This window comes from Dipodomys ordii, unplaced genomic scaffold, assembly GCF_000151885.1.
Source record: "Dipodomys ordii isolate 6190 unplaced genomic scaffold, Dord_2.0 Scaffold66, whole genome shotgun sequence".
Lineage (NCBI taxonomy): Eukaryota > Metazoa > Chordata > Mammalia > Rodentia > Heteromyidae > Dipodomys > Dipodomys ordii.
Window position 1 is genome coordinate 3,290,072 of NW_012267282.1, and position 14,185 is coordinate 3,304,256.

Genomic DNA, 14,185 nt, shown 5'->3' on the forward strand with positions numbered 1-14,185 from the left:
AAAAAAAAAAAAAAAGAAATTTCCAGAGTCTAACCTCTTTTCATCACCTTTATGTAGCCCCTCATGTGTCACCTGGTTGCTTTGTGACAACCTCCCTGCCACCACTGTGCTCCCTCTGGTCTGTTCTCAGCACAATAGCTAGAGCCATGACAAAGGATAAATTATGGCATGTGATCCTCAGGCCCATAAGTCCCCGTGGGCCAATCCTCATTACCTCTCTGTCCTCTCTTCCTCTCTGCTGCAGCAGAGAACATTTAAGCAGAGAGTACTTGGCAACTTGTTCACCCTCATGTGTTCTGCGTGGGTTACTTGTTCAGGTCTCAGTCCTCCTGCCTCCCAGCCAGGCACACAATTAATAAATACTCGAATTATTGAACTCTTCACACTGATTCTATGTAAGTCTGTATTAGTGGTAAAGAAATTGTTTGTTTTAAAATGTATTTTAAGCTGACCTAATTCATTTGACTCTTAATATTTCAGCTTTAGCTGGGTATTGGTGGCTCCATGCCTGTAATCCTAGCTACTCAGGAGGCTGGGATCGTGGTTCAAAGCCAGCCTGGGCAGGGAAGTCCATGAGACTCTTACCTCCACTAAACCAGCAGAAAACCCGAAATGGCTCAAGTGGTAGAGCACTAGCCTTGAGCTAAGGAGCTGAGGGACAGCACCCAGGCCCAGAGTTCAAGCCCTATGACTGACAAAAAAAAAAATCATTTTTAAGTATTTGCATTTTTAAGTTGGGCTCCTTGAATGGTACAACATTCATGTGACTTCCCCTATAAAATTCAGCTTGCTACAACCAGCTAAGCCAGAACTAGTTCCTTCCTATTGGAAATAAGTTATTCTGAGGACGTTTTTGTTCTTTTCCCTTGTGTTCAACATGTTGGTGCCCATCAGAACTCAGTTACTGGAAACTGGAAGAGAAGGACATGCATTGCTCTTTGCCTGAAGCTTTGCAGAAGGCATTTTCATGTTCCTCTGCAGAGAGCTCTTCGGGCCAGGTAATCACTGTGAAAGTACGTTATCTTGTGCATATTTTATGTTTTACAATTGTAGTTAAATATGCTAGTATACAATGTGTTTTGTAACTTCTAGTACTCTAGAAAAAGCATGAGCTTGGGGCTGGGAAGGTGGCTCAGTGGTAGAGTGATTGACTAGCATGCATGAGGCCCTGGGTTCCATTCCTCAGTACCACATAAGCAGGAAAAGCCAGAAGTGGCACTGTGGCCAAGTGGTAGAGCATTAGCCTTGAGCTGAGGGAAAGCACGCAGGCCTAGAGTTCAGGCCCCACAATCAAAAAAAGGAAACAAAAAACATGAGCTTAAAGTTATACTCACCTCCTTTCAAATGTGGTCTCTAGCTGCATGCCAGTAGCTTATAACTGTACTTATAGCAACTCCAAAGGCTGAGATCTGAGGACAGTGATTCAGAGCCTGGCAAACAAATCCTCAGTTAATCAGCAAAAAGCTGAAAATGGAGTCATGGCTCAAGTGATAGAGTAAGGGAAAAAGCTGAGAGTGAGAGGCTCACGTGGTAGAGTTGGGAAAAGCTAAGAGAAGCCCTGAGTTCAAGCCCTAATCTCTCTCTCTCTCTCTCTCTCTCTCTCTCTCACACACACACACACACACAAACACACAAACAGAAAAACCTGTAATTTTTCCCTTATGTGATCTTAGAAGAATTATGTGATCTTAGTATAATTAAAGCTGGGCAGTGGTGGCCTGTAATTATAGCTACTCTGCAAGCTGAGATCTGAGGATCGTAGTTCAAAGCTAGCTCATGCAAAAAAGGCTATGAGATTCTTGTCTTCAATTAACTATCAAAAAGCCAGAAGTGGAACTATGGCTTAAGTGGTAAACTAGCCTTGAGTAAAAAAGCTAAGGGACGGGCTGGGAAGGTGGCTCAGTGGTAGAGCGCTTGCCTTGCATGCTCGAGGCCCTGGGTTCGATTCCTTAGCACCACATAAGCAAAAAGAAAAAAGCTGGAAGTGGCACTGTGGCTCAAGTGGTAGTGCACTAGCCTTGAGCTGAAGAGCTGAGGGAACAGCGCCCAGGCCCAGAGTTCAGGCCCCACAACCGGACCCAAAAAAAAAAAAAAAAGCTAAGGGACAATTCCTACGCCCTGAGTACAAGCCCTAGGACCTGTGCAATAATAATAATAAACATATATAAATATTTGGTTCAAAGCAAAGAAATAAAACTTCATTATTTGTACATCGATATACATTTCCTATTTGTGTATTTTGATCAGATAATGAGTAGATTTGGGAAAAAAAGAGAAGATATAAAATGTGTGACATGTGAACAGATGGGACTGTGGAACAACAGTTACTAGTAAACATCAGAGTCCCCGAAAGCAACAGAAACTAATACAAACCAAGGGAGAGGATGAACACAAGGAGAAAAGAGGGCTGGAGATATTTCCCAATGGGAGAGCAATTAATTGCCTACTATCTGTGAGGGTCCTCCCTCTGCCCAGGTTTCTTCCCCAGATCTGTATAGACAGACAGACAGATAGCTAGATAACTAAATAGCTAGATAGATGCATGCCTAGATGCATATGTGTACACAAGAGATAATGATTTTAAGGGTGATGGAATTGTGAAAGAGATGGACTCTTCATAGACTTTGTAGTTACATGTCTTACTTCATTACTGGGTCTTGAATATTAATAAATACTATTAATTGAATCTAAGATACAGTAATTATTAATTAATTTATTTTGCTGGTCCTGGGACTTGAATTTGGGGGTTAGCGCTCCACTGCTTGAGCTACAATACCACCTCTGGCTTTTTCTGAGTAGTTTATTGGAGATAAGAGTCTTATGGACTTTCCTGCCACTTTCAGCTTTTTCTGCTTATGTGGTGCTGAGGAATCGAACCCAGGGCCTCATGCATGCAAGGCAAGCACTCTACCACTGAGCCACCTTCCTAGCCCCAATACCATTACTTTTAAGACAAACTACTTCATATTCTTGTAAAATTTTATGAATTAAACCATTGTGATACTTTCTTTTCACATAGAATTTATATTTCATTTATTTATTTATTTTTTGTCATGGGGCTTGAACTCTGGGCCTGAACGCTGTCCCTCAGCTCTTCAGCTCAAGGTGAGATCTCTTACCACTTGAGTCATGGCACCACTTCCAGTTTTCTGAGTGGCTTATTGAAGATAGCAGTCTCACGGTCTTTCCTGCCCTCTTTCCTGCCTGGGCTTGGTTTGGCTTTAAACCATGATCCTCAGATCTCAGCCTCCTGAGTAGCTAGGATTACAGGCCTGAGCCACTGGCACCTGGATATATTTTATTCTTGCGGAGATTTTAGACTTAAATGAAGATTATTATCATGTGACTTTTACATATTAAAAATAAAAAGCAGGGGTTGGGAAGATGGCCAGTGGTAGAGTGCTTGCCTTGCATGCATGAGGTCCTGGATTCAATTCCTCAGCACCACATATGCAGAAAAAGCCAGAAGTCGTACTGTGGCTCAAGTGGTAGAGCACTAGCCTTGAGCTGAAGAGCTGAGGGACAGTGCTCAGGCCCAGAGTGCAGGCCCCACAACTGGCAATAAATAAATAAATAAGCATAAGCAAGCTGGGCACTGGTGGTTCACATCTGTAATCAATAGCTACTCAGGAAGCTAAGGTCTGAGGATTTCAGTTTGAAGCCAGCCTGGGAAGGAAAATTTGTGAGACTCTTATCTCCAACTAGCCATCAGAAAACTGGAAATGGAGCTATGGCTCAAGTAATAGAGTAAGGGTCTTGAGTGAAAGAGCTCAAGGACTGCACCCAGGCCCTGAATTCAAGCCCCATGACTGACCAAAAAAAAAACAAAAAAAGCAAAATAAAATTGCTAAAATGTCACCTACAGAAACTTACACTTCTCTTTTAATAAAGTTTTACCTTGTATCTTCTTCCAAGGTACCAAGAGCATTGGTGATTTAACTTTTATATTTTCTGGTAGTGCTGGGATTTGAACCTGCCCTTTTTCTTGCTATAGGCAAGTATGCTACTGCTAAGTTATACCTTCAGCCCTTGTTTGCACTGACTATTTTGAGATAGGTTTTGCTTTTGGCATAGTTCATGCTTAGATCACAGTCCACTTTTTAAAATTTTATTCTGCAGTAGCTGAGATGGCAAGCATGTGCTGTCTTGTCCAGCTTTTTCTAGTGAGATAGCCTTGTAAACTTCATTCCTCAGGCTGTCTTCTAACAATGACCCTTTTATTCTCAGCCTCCTAAATTGCTAGGGTTATAGGGGTTAGCCATCATGCTTGGCTTCAGGATTTCTTTCTTCCTTTCTGGATTTCTTTCTTTCTCTTTCCTCCTTCCTTCCTTCCTTCCTTCCTTCCTTCCTTCCTTTCTTCCTTTCTTTTGTTTTTTAAAAATATTTATTATTATTATTATTATCTTTAAGTAGTTGTATGAAGAAGTTCCCATTCTTTGCCAGTTTTGGGGCTTGAACTTAGGGCCTGGGCACTGTCCCTGAGCTTCTTTTGCTCAAGGCTAGCATTCTACCACTTGAGCCACAGCGCCACTTCCAGCTTTTTCTGTTTATACGGTACTGAGGAATCAAACCCAGGGCTTCATGCATGCTAGATAAGCACTCTACCACTAAGCCAATTCCCAGTCCCAGGATTTCTTTAACAAGGTGTGAAAAGCCTTGGTGCTCAGTTTTTATGTTGAAGCTTGGTACTAGTGGCTCATGACTATAATCCTAGCTACTAGGAAGGCTAAGATTTAATGATTGAGGTTTGAAGCTAGCTTGGGAGTATAAATCTAGGAGACTTTTTTTTTGGCAAATCCTGGGGCCTGAACTCAGGGCCTGGGAACTGTCTCTAAGCTCCTTTTGCTCAAGGCTAGTATTCTACCACTTGAGTCACATTTCTAACTCCAGAAGTTGTATTATTAATCTGACAGTCTAGCTTTTCAGTTTATTTAAGATCTTTAAAAAATTTTGTGGTGCTGATATTGAATCAGCTAGTTTATCATAGATAACAACATTTAAATGATTTTGTTTCATATCTTTTAAGTCTAAAAGTAGTAATGAGATGAAGCTACCATCATTGAAGGATATTTATCATAAAAAACAAAGGGAAAACAATCAGTTACCTGAGAGGAATCTCACTTCTGCTTCCAACCCAAATCATCCACCTGAGGTAACGTCATCATTCTGCTAGTGGAAGTGCAAGATGCTCATGACTTTGACTTTCTTATAGCTCTGTTTCCCCTGGAGATCTAAAGCCTAAGTACTGAGGGTAAAAGTTTACAGGGGTCTGTCTTATTTCTAGGTCCTGACTTTGGACCCAACATTACACATGAAGCCAGATCAGCAGCTTTCCGGGACTCAGCCACCTGGCTTCTTGAATGCTTGTGGGGACAGAATATCCTTTTCACCAGACTCTGTTCTGCAACCAAGTATGTCTGGTCACTCTGACATCGACTCATTTTCACAAGCAAGTAATGACACTTCTCAGTTATCGGGATTCCCAAAATATCCTTCAAGTACGAAAGCGTCACCAGTGGACTCTTGGAAAAATAACGTGTTCCAGAGTGAAAGTAGAACCAGTTCCACATTTCCTTCTTTATATACTGTCACTAGTAATGATATCTCAGTCAACACTGTAGATGAAGAAAACACTGTCGGTCAGTCCCAGCTTCCAAGTACAGCCAACAGTGTCCCAGAATGCATTTCCTTGACATCTATGGAAGATCCTGTGGTGCTGTCTACGTATGTATTTCAGTGAATAGCTTGCAATGTTCCTAGCTCTTTCTGTGGTATCTGATTGAATAATGAAAATGATTTTTTTTTATTAGCCTTAAAGTTATATAACAAGCTAGGCACCGATGGCTTAGGCTGGTAATCCTAGCTACTCAGGAGGCTGGGATCTGAGGATTGTGGAGAAGTGACACTGTGATTCAGAGTGGTAGAGCACTAAACCTGGAGGGAGGAACCTTAGGGACAGTGCCCAGGCCCTCAGTTTCAGCCCTATGACCAATGCCTCCCCCCAAAAAATTATCATTTTTTTTAGGTTTTAGACAAGGTATATGAAAGTACCTAGTAAGTAATAGCTAATTAGGGTACTTATATGTATAGAAGATGGTATGCACGGGGCCTCCGTTATCTTTTCTGTGGGTATACAGAGAAAGAAGGCTGTACTTTTGCCAGTGGGAATGACTGTACTGTTGTTTTCTCTTAGGGATGGAGGGGAGGATGTGCTGACCTAGTAATTGTATGTTTTACTCTTACCAACAGGATCAGGCAGAACCTAAAGGAAAAGCATGCTCGACACATAGCTGATCTTCGAGCTTATTATGAATCAGAAATAAATAGTTTGAAACAGAAGTTAGAGGCAAAAGAACTTTCTACAATTGAAGAGTGGAAGAAGACCAATCAAATTCTTACAGACAGGTAAAACTTTACCATGAAGTTACTGAATGCATTTCTTCCACATAAGTATAATATGTGGTAATAAAATGCTTTGAAAATGTATTTGCATTTGAAATTTTAGCAGAGAGACATATTTGCTTAAGTAATTTTTTTTCCCTTGATGCTTTAACTCAGGGCCTGGGCACTGTCCCTGAGCTTTATTTTGCTCAAGGCTAGCACTCTTATCACTTAAGCCACAGCTCTACTTCTGGCTTTTTGGGGTAATTTATTGGTGATAAGAGTCTCACAGACTCGGCTGATTTCGAACTATGATACTCAGATCTGAGCTTCTTTTGTTGTTGTTGTTGGTCGTGGGGCCTGAACTCTGGGCCTGAGCTCTGTCTTTCAGCTCTTCAGCTCAAGGCTAGTGCTCTACCACTTGAGCGACAGCACCTCTTCTGGCTTTTTCTGCTTAGGAGATGCTGAGGAATCGAACCCAAGGCCTCATGCATGCAAAGCAAGCGCTCTACCACTGAGCCACCTTGCCATCCCCAGATCTTAGCTCCTTGAGTAGTTTAGGATTACAGGCATGAGCCACTAGTACCCCCCTCCTCCAAGTAATTTTTTTGGTGGCATTGGAGTTTTGAAGTTGGGTTTTCATACTTATAAGCATTCTACCACTTGATCCAAACCCATAGCTCTAAGTAATGTATGTGTGTGTGTATATTGTATCTGTATAAGTTATCTATTGAAGGACACTTGAGTTGCTTCCTCCTGTTGCGTGTTGTGAATACACTGCTATGAACTTTTCATGATGCCTCTTCCCTTCCTCTCTCCTCTCCCACTCCCCTCTTCCTTTTTCTTTCTTCTTCCTTCCTTTTCTACCTTTCAGAATCTCAAAATCAGTCTTTCTCTCTTTCTCTCTTTTTTTTTTTGGGTCCGGTCGTGGGACCTGAACTCTGGGCCTGGGCACTGTCCCTCAGCTCTTCAGCTCAAGGCTAGCGCTCTACCACTTGAGCCACAACGCCACTTCCACAGCTTTTTTCTTTTTTCTTATGTGGTACTGAGGAATGGAACCCAGGGTCTCATGCATGCAAGGCAAGCGCTCTACCACTGAGCTACCTTCCCAGCCCCTCTTTCTTTCTCTCTCTCTCTCTCTCTCTCTTTTCTCAGCTTTTTCTCTCTCCTCTCTCTTGTCTGTCTGTATTGAACCCAGGGTCTCACACATGCTAAAGCACATGAAGTAGTGCATATTTTATAAATACTTATATATATATATTTTTTTAAATACATATATACTTTTTGCAGTACTAGGGTTTGAACTTGGCCTCATGCGTGCTAGGTAGGCACTCTACCATTTCAGCCAGTCTTCCGGCCCCCTACTTATTTATTTTAATTTTTTTGTCGGTTGTGGGGCCTGAACTCTGGGCCTGGACACTGTCCCTCAGCTCTTGAGCTCAAGGCTAGCGCTCTACCACTTGAACCACAGCACCACTTCTGGCTTTTTCTGCTTATGTATTACTGAGGAATGGAACCCAGGGCCTCATGCATGGCGAAGCAAGCATTCTAGCACCGAGCCACCTTCCTAGCTCCCTCCCTACTTTATATATATATATATATATATATATATTTTTTTTTTTTTTTTTGGTCGGTCATGGGGCTTGAACTCTGGGCCTGGGCGCTGTCCCTCAGCTCTTCAGCTCAAGGCGAGCGCTCTACCACTTGAGCTACAGCGCCACTTCCTGTTTTCTGGTGGTTTATTGGAGATAGGAGTCTCACGGTCTCTCCTGCCCGGGCTGGCTTTGAAACGCGATCCTCAGATCTCAGCCTCCTGAGTAGCTAGGATTACAGGTGTGAGCCACCAGCGCCCGGCTTCTACTTAATATTTTTAAGAAGCTTTTTATATTAATAGTTTAGCCTGATCTCTTCTCCAGATATGAAAGTATCATCATATTTTGCATTCTTAGCGTTGGAGAATTTACTTTGTAATGCATAGTGGTGAATCGGTTTGGTTTACATAATACTTTTAAAGGGAAATGATTACCTTCTAATTTAATCTGAACTTACGGTTTTTAGATGTGGCCAGTTAGATAGTGCTTTGAATGAAGCTACCAGTCGTGTGAGAACACTTGAAAATACGAATAACTTACTAGAAACAGAACTGGTAAGTATGTGGGTTTTTTGTTTTGTTTTTGGTAATTGTTTTTGTGGTTTAATGTTAAAAAGCCTTGTGTGTGCGTGTGTGCGTGTCTGTGTGTCTGTGTGTCTGTGTCTGTGTTACTGGTCCTGGAGCTCGAACTTAGGGCCTGAGCACTGTGCCTGAGCTATTTTTCCTCAAGGCTAATACTACCACTTGAGACACAGCTCCACTTCAGATTTGTTTGGAAGTTAATTGGGGATAAGAATCTTAAACTTTCCTGCACTGACTGGCTTTGAACTGCAGTCTTCAGATCTCAGCTTCCTGGTAGCTAGGATTACAGGTGGGAGCCATCAGTGTTCGGCAACTACCAGCTTTATGGTAATTAGAGATAACATTTTTCCTGGACCTTTCTGCCCAGGCTAGCTTTGACCCATAATCCTCAGATCTCAGCCTCCTGAGTATCTAGTATTATAGGCATGAGCTATTAGTGCCTGGCTTACAATTCAGCATATTTTAATATGTATATATTTTGGTATATAGTGTATGTGGTGATGTAACTGTCACCATCATCGATTACAGAATATTTTCCTCAAAAAGGAGCTCCAAGATGGACACTTATGGCTCACTTCTGTTAATCCTAGCTATCAAGAGGCTGAGATCTGAAGATTGAGGTTTGAAGCCTGTCTGGACTGAAAAGTCCTTAATATTCTTAGCCCCAATTACCCTGAAAAATGTTAGAAGTGAAGGTGTGGCTTAAATGGTGGAGCTCTAGCCTTGAGTAAAAAAGCCAAGAGAGGGCATCGTCCCTGAGTTTTAAGTCCTGGGTGTATACACACACACACACTCTCTCTCTCTCTCTTTCTCTCTCTCTCCCCACACACACACACACACTCTACCTCTACCTTGCACATGGAGATACTCTGTAAGAGTGATCCTTTTTGGCTGGGCACTCGGTGGCTCACACCTGTAATCCTAGCTACTCAGGAGACAGATCTGAGGATTGTGGTTCAAAGTCAGCTTGGGCAGGGAGGTCCACAAAACTTATCTCTAACTACCGAAAAGTTGGTAGCTGCTTGGCATTAGTGGCTCCTGCCTATAATCCTAGCTACTCAGGAAGCTGAAATCTGAAGATTATGGTTCAAAGGCAGGTGGGGTAGAAAAATCCTTGAGACTCTTATCTCCAATAAATACAAAAAAAAAAAAAGTTGGAAGCAGAGCTGTGGCTCAAGTGGTATAGCACTAGCCTTAAGCAAATGAAGCTCAAAGACAGCACCCAGGCCCTGAGTTCAAGCCCTAGGACCAGCACCAAAAAAAATAAATAAATAATATAAAGAGTGATGCTTTCTGGACTCTCCATTCTACAATAAAAAACATTAAATTTATAGTTATTTGTATTTCTTTCTTTCTTTCTTTCTTTTTTTTTGGGTCCGGTCGTGGGGTCTGAACTCTGGGCCTGGGCACTGTCCCTCAGCTCTTCAGCTCAAGGCTAATGCTCTACCACTTGAGCCACAGCGCCACTTCCGGATTTTTTCTTTTTGCTTATGTGGTGCTAAGGAATCGAACCCAGGGCCTCAGGCATGCATGGCCAGCGCTCTACCACTGAGCCACCTTCCCAGCCCTGTATTTCTTTTATGAATATGTGTGTGTGTCAGTTATGGGGCTTGAACTCAGGGCCTGTGCGCTATCCCTGAGCTTCTCTGCTCGAGGCTAGTGCTCTACCACTGTGAACCACAGTACCACATCCGGATTTCTGGTTGCTGATTGGAGATAAGAGTCTCTGGAGTTTCTTACCCGGGTAGGCTTTGAACTTCAGTCCTTAGATCTCAGCCTCCTGAGTAGCTAAGATTACATGTGTAAACCGCTAGTGCCTGGCTTATTTCCTAACTGCTGAGGCATCTTTTTTCATTTCAAATAATTTAGTTGTCCTTATTCCATAGAGTGATTTGAGAGAACGCTTCAGTGCAGCCAGTAGTGCCTCCAAAATTTTGCAGGAGCGAATTGAAGAAATGAGAACCAGCAGTAAAGAAAAAGACAATACGATCTTTCGACTGAAATCTAGACTGCAGGATTTGGAAGCAGCATTTGAGAATGCTTACAAACTCTCAGATGATAAAGAAGCTAGACTGAAACAGGAAAATAAGATGTTTCAAGACGTGAGTGACAGCTGATGGGGACTTGATGGTGGGCTAGGTTGCTTTAACTACAGACTTGGTGTATGTGTTTGTGTGTATTCCAATACTGGGGCTGGTGCTCTACCACTTGTGCCACTGCTCCACTTCTGGCTTCTTGGTGGTTAATTGGAGATAAGATTCTTATGGACTTTCCTGTCCAGGCTAGCTTTGAACCATGATCCTCAGATCTCAGCTAGGGATTGCAGGTATGAGCCACTGACTCTTAGCTGGCATTGTACTGAAATCCTTAAGAACAAACTTAGCAAAATATAATATATAACAATTTAGAAAAGAATAGTAGAAGGCTGGGAATATGGCTTAGTGGTAGAGTGCTTGCCTAGCATGCCATGCATAAAGACATGGATTTGATTTCTCAGTACTAACTACATAATCAGAAAAAGCTGGAAATGAGGTTGTGGCTCCAATGGTAGATTGCTGGCCTTGAGCAAAAGAAGCTGAGAAACAGTGCTGAGGCCTTGAGTTCAAGCCCCAGGACTGACCAAAAAAAAAAAAAAAACAGAGAAAAAAGAACAGTACAAATAAATTATGAAAAAAAAATTTTTTTGTGCTGATCTTGGGGCTTGAACTGAGGGACTGGGTGCTGTTCCTGAGTTTCTTTCACTCCAGGCTAGCTAGAGCTACCGCTCTACTTCTGGGTGGTGGTGGTGGTGGTGGTGTGGGTGTGTGTGATGTTTCTGTGTGTGTGTGTGTGTGTGTGTGTGTGTGTGTGTGTGTGATGTTTCTCTGTGTGTGTGTGTGTGTGTGTATGATGTTTCTGCCCAGGCTGGCTTCGAACCCCGATTATCAGATTTTATAGGCTTCGAACCTGATTATCAGATATTATAGCCTCCTGAGTAGCTAGGATTATAGGCTTGTGCTACTGGTGCTCAGCTTAAATTATGAAAGTTTTAAAGGTCATCAGTTGGTCTTATTTTGTTTTACTTTTAAAATAACATCAAACTTAAAACTTGCAAAAATAATGTCAGGAATTATATTCCCTTCACCTTCCTCCTTCGTGAAAGTAGCATTTTTTGAAAGGGTCCTATGGTTTTTGGAGACCTCCTTCCTGCAGTTGATATTATATTATTTAATTTTGTGGTGTAATTCTTTGTTTTTCTTTGCAGCTCCTGGAAGAGTATGAATCCCTTGGAAAAGAGCATGGCCAAGTAAAGGTAATAGGCTTTGTATAATTTGCAGATAGCTGGTGTGTCTTAGGTTAGTTTTATATTACGCATTTTAACTTGAAAGAATATATCAGAATGCTTCTCTCAGTTATGTGAATTTTTTCTTTACTTTTATAGGATACCTTAAATACAACTGAGAACAAATTGCTTGATGCATACACTCAGATTTCTGATTTGAAAAGGTAAGCTGTCTCATGAATAGTCCAGACCTCTGCTCATTCTTGTCTGTGTGTGAACTAAGAGTGATGAGGAGGAATCTGCCTTTCTGTTTATTTTTCCTAATTTTGTTTGGCTTTCAAAAGTTATAATTGTATTTTTCTGTGAAAAAGGGTTTGTGGTCAGGGAACACTTTTGTCACCTTTTTCTTTTCTTTTTTTTGCCAGTCCTGGGCCTCGAACTCAGGGCCTGGGCGCTGTTCCTGAGCATCTTTTGCTGAAAGCTGGCACTCCCACTTGAGCCACAGCACCACTTCCGGCTTTTTCTGCTTATGTGGTACTAAGGAATCGAACCTAGGGCCTCATACATGCAAAGCAAGCACTCTACCACTGAGCCACCTTTCCAGCCCCTTTTTTTCTTTTTCTACTGCTACTGATGGAACCCAGAGTCTTGTGAATTCCCAGCCCTTGTCACCCCTTTTCTGAGGAGAGGCTGTTAACAGAAGTAACTTGGAAGTTTTGTGTTTTACATAGTGTTGACAGAAACTCAATTTATCTTATTCTTTTTGAATTAGAATGGTTTCAAAACTTGAAGCTCAAGTGAAGCAAGTAGAACATGAAAATATGTTAAATCTTCGTCATAGTTCTAAAACTGCCATGAGACCCTCACGTGCCAAGTAAGTTATTTCATTTAATCTCTCTACTTCTCTAGAAGTAGGTAGGTATACATTCCATTAAAATGAGGAACTCATCTGTTTAAATCATACTTAAGTCATGGTTAATTTTCTTGCAGAAGTAAGATCTGTATTAAGAAATTAGTTTTGGATCTTTTTCCAGTGTTGCTACCCAGAGCCATGTGGGTTGTGAAAAAAGATATCAGGAAAGCATTGAGCTCTTAGCTGCTCAGTGGTCAGGCTTAGGTACCCTGACATGTGCATGCTGAACATCCTTCTGCAGGACACCACACCATGTCGCACAGGCTATCGCATTCACAAGCTATCCCATTACTAAATCCAGCCTACACCAAGTCCATTCTTACACTCACTGTGTGTGTGAGGGAGCAATGATTTCTACATTGTTCAGTGTTTGGAGGAAAAAAGAATAATGTTTCATGACATGTAAAAATTACATGAAAATCAAATATCAGTGTCCATAAATAAAGTTTTATTGACATATAAGCAAGGCTATTCATTTACAGATTATCTGTAGCTATATTTACATGACAACAGCAACATTGCATAGTTGGAACAGATGTTTAGCCAGTAAAAATTAAATATTTACTATGTAGCTCATTAGAGAAGAAAAATGTTGACGTCTGAACTAGATTGTCAGCATGGTTTCATTTTAAGTACAGGGTGGGAAACATCAAATCTAGTTGCAGAAGAAATGAGTGCCTTTTTTTCTTTTTCTTCTTCTTCTTTTTTTTTTTTGTTGGTCGTGGGGCCTGAACTCTGGGCCTGGGCGCTGTCCCTCAGCTCTTGAGCTCAAGTAGCGCTCAACTACTTGAGCCATAGCACCACTTCCAGCTTTTTCTGCTTATGTGGTGCTGAGGAATCGAACCTAGGGCCTCATGCATGCAAGCACTCTACCACTGAGCCATTTTCCTTGCCCCTTTTTTTCTTTTTCTACTGCTACTGATGGAACCCAGGGTCTTGTGAATGCTGGTCAAGCACTCTACCACTGAGCTGCATCACCATCCTGAAATAGGATACTATTTATAGTAACTTCAATAGGCCTCCTCATTTTCTGTGTCATACAAATGTCGTAAAAGTATAAAAAGCAAGGCTGGGAATGCATAAACTTAGCATAATTGGTTGCTTTGGGGGAGGGAAGAATGAGCTGGGATTATAGCATGTGACACTATGCCCGGTCTATTTTTTATTTTTGAATTGAATGAAGGGTGATTATTCAGTATACAAAAGAACTCTTAGAATTCAATAAGAAAAAGATTACTTTTTCAAAATGGTAAAAGAACATACTAGTATCTTAATTTAAAGAAAAAAATCTGTGGCTAATAGAAATTACAGGATGGGCTGGGAAGGTGGCTCAGTGGTAGAGTGCTTGCCTTGCATTCATGAGGCCCTGGGTTCGATTCCTCAGCACCACATAAGCAAAAAGAAAAAAGCCGGAAGTGGCGCTGTAGCTCAAGTGGTAGAGTGCTAGCCTTGAGCT

At 41.7% G+C, this 14,185-nt stretch overlaps 1 protein-coding gene across 1 annotated transcript in view; it reads left to right on the forward strand.

Annotated features, from left to right (window-relative positions):
* The window catches only part of Mphosph9 (M-phase phosphoprotein 9), a 56,148-nt gene that overhangs the window by 26,244 nt on the left and 15,719 nt on the right, over positions 1 to 14,185 (forward strand). The window contains exons 2-10 of the mRNA XM_013023056.1: positions 895 to 998; positions 5,027 to 5,152; positions 5,285 to 5,724; positions 6,250 to 6,405; positions 8,440 to 8,527; positions 10,441 to 10,656; positions 11,799 to 11,846; positions 11,976 to 12,040; positions 12,589 to 12,690. Of these exons, the coding sequence (XP_012878510.1) occupies positions 895 to 998; positions 5,027 to 5,152; positions 5,285 to 5,724; positions 6,250 to 6,405; positions 8,440 to 8,527; positions 10,441 to 10,656; positions 11,799 to 11,846; positions 11,976 to 12,040; positions 12,589 to 12,690 (1,345 nt within the window). The remainder of the gene's footprint in view (positions 1 to 894; positions 999 to 5,026; positions 5,153 to 5,284; positions 5,725 to 6,249; positions 6,406 to 8,439; positions 8,528 to 10,440; positions 10,657 to 11,798; positions 11,847 to 11,975; positions 12,041 to 12,588; positions 12,691 to 14,185) is intronic.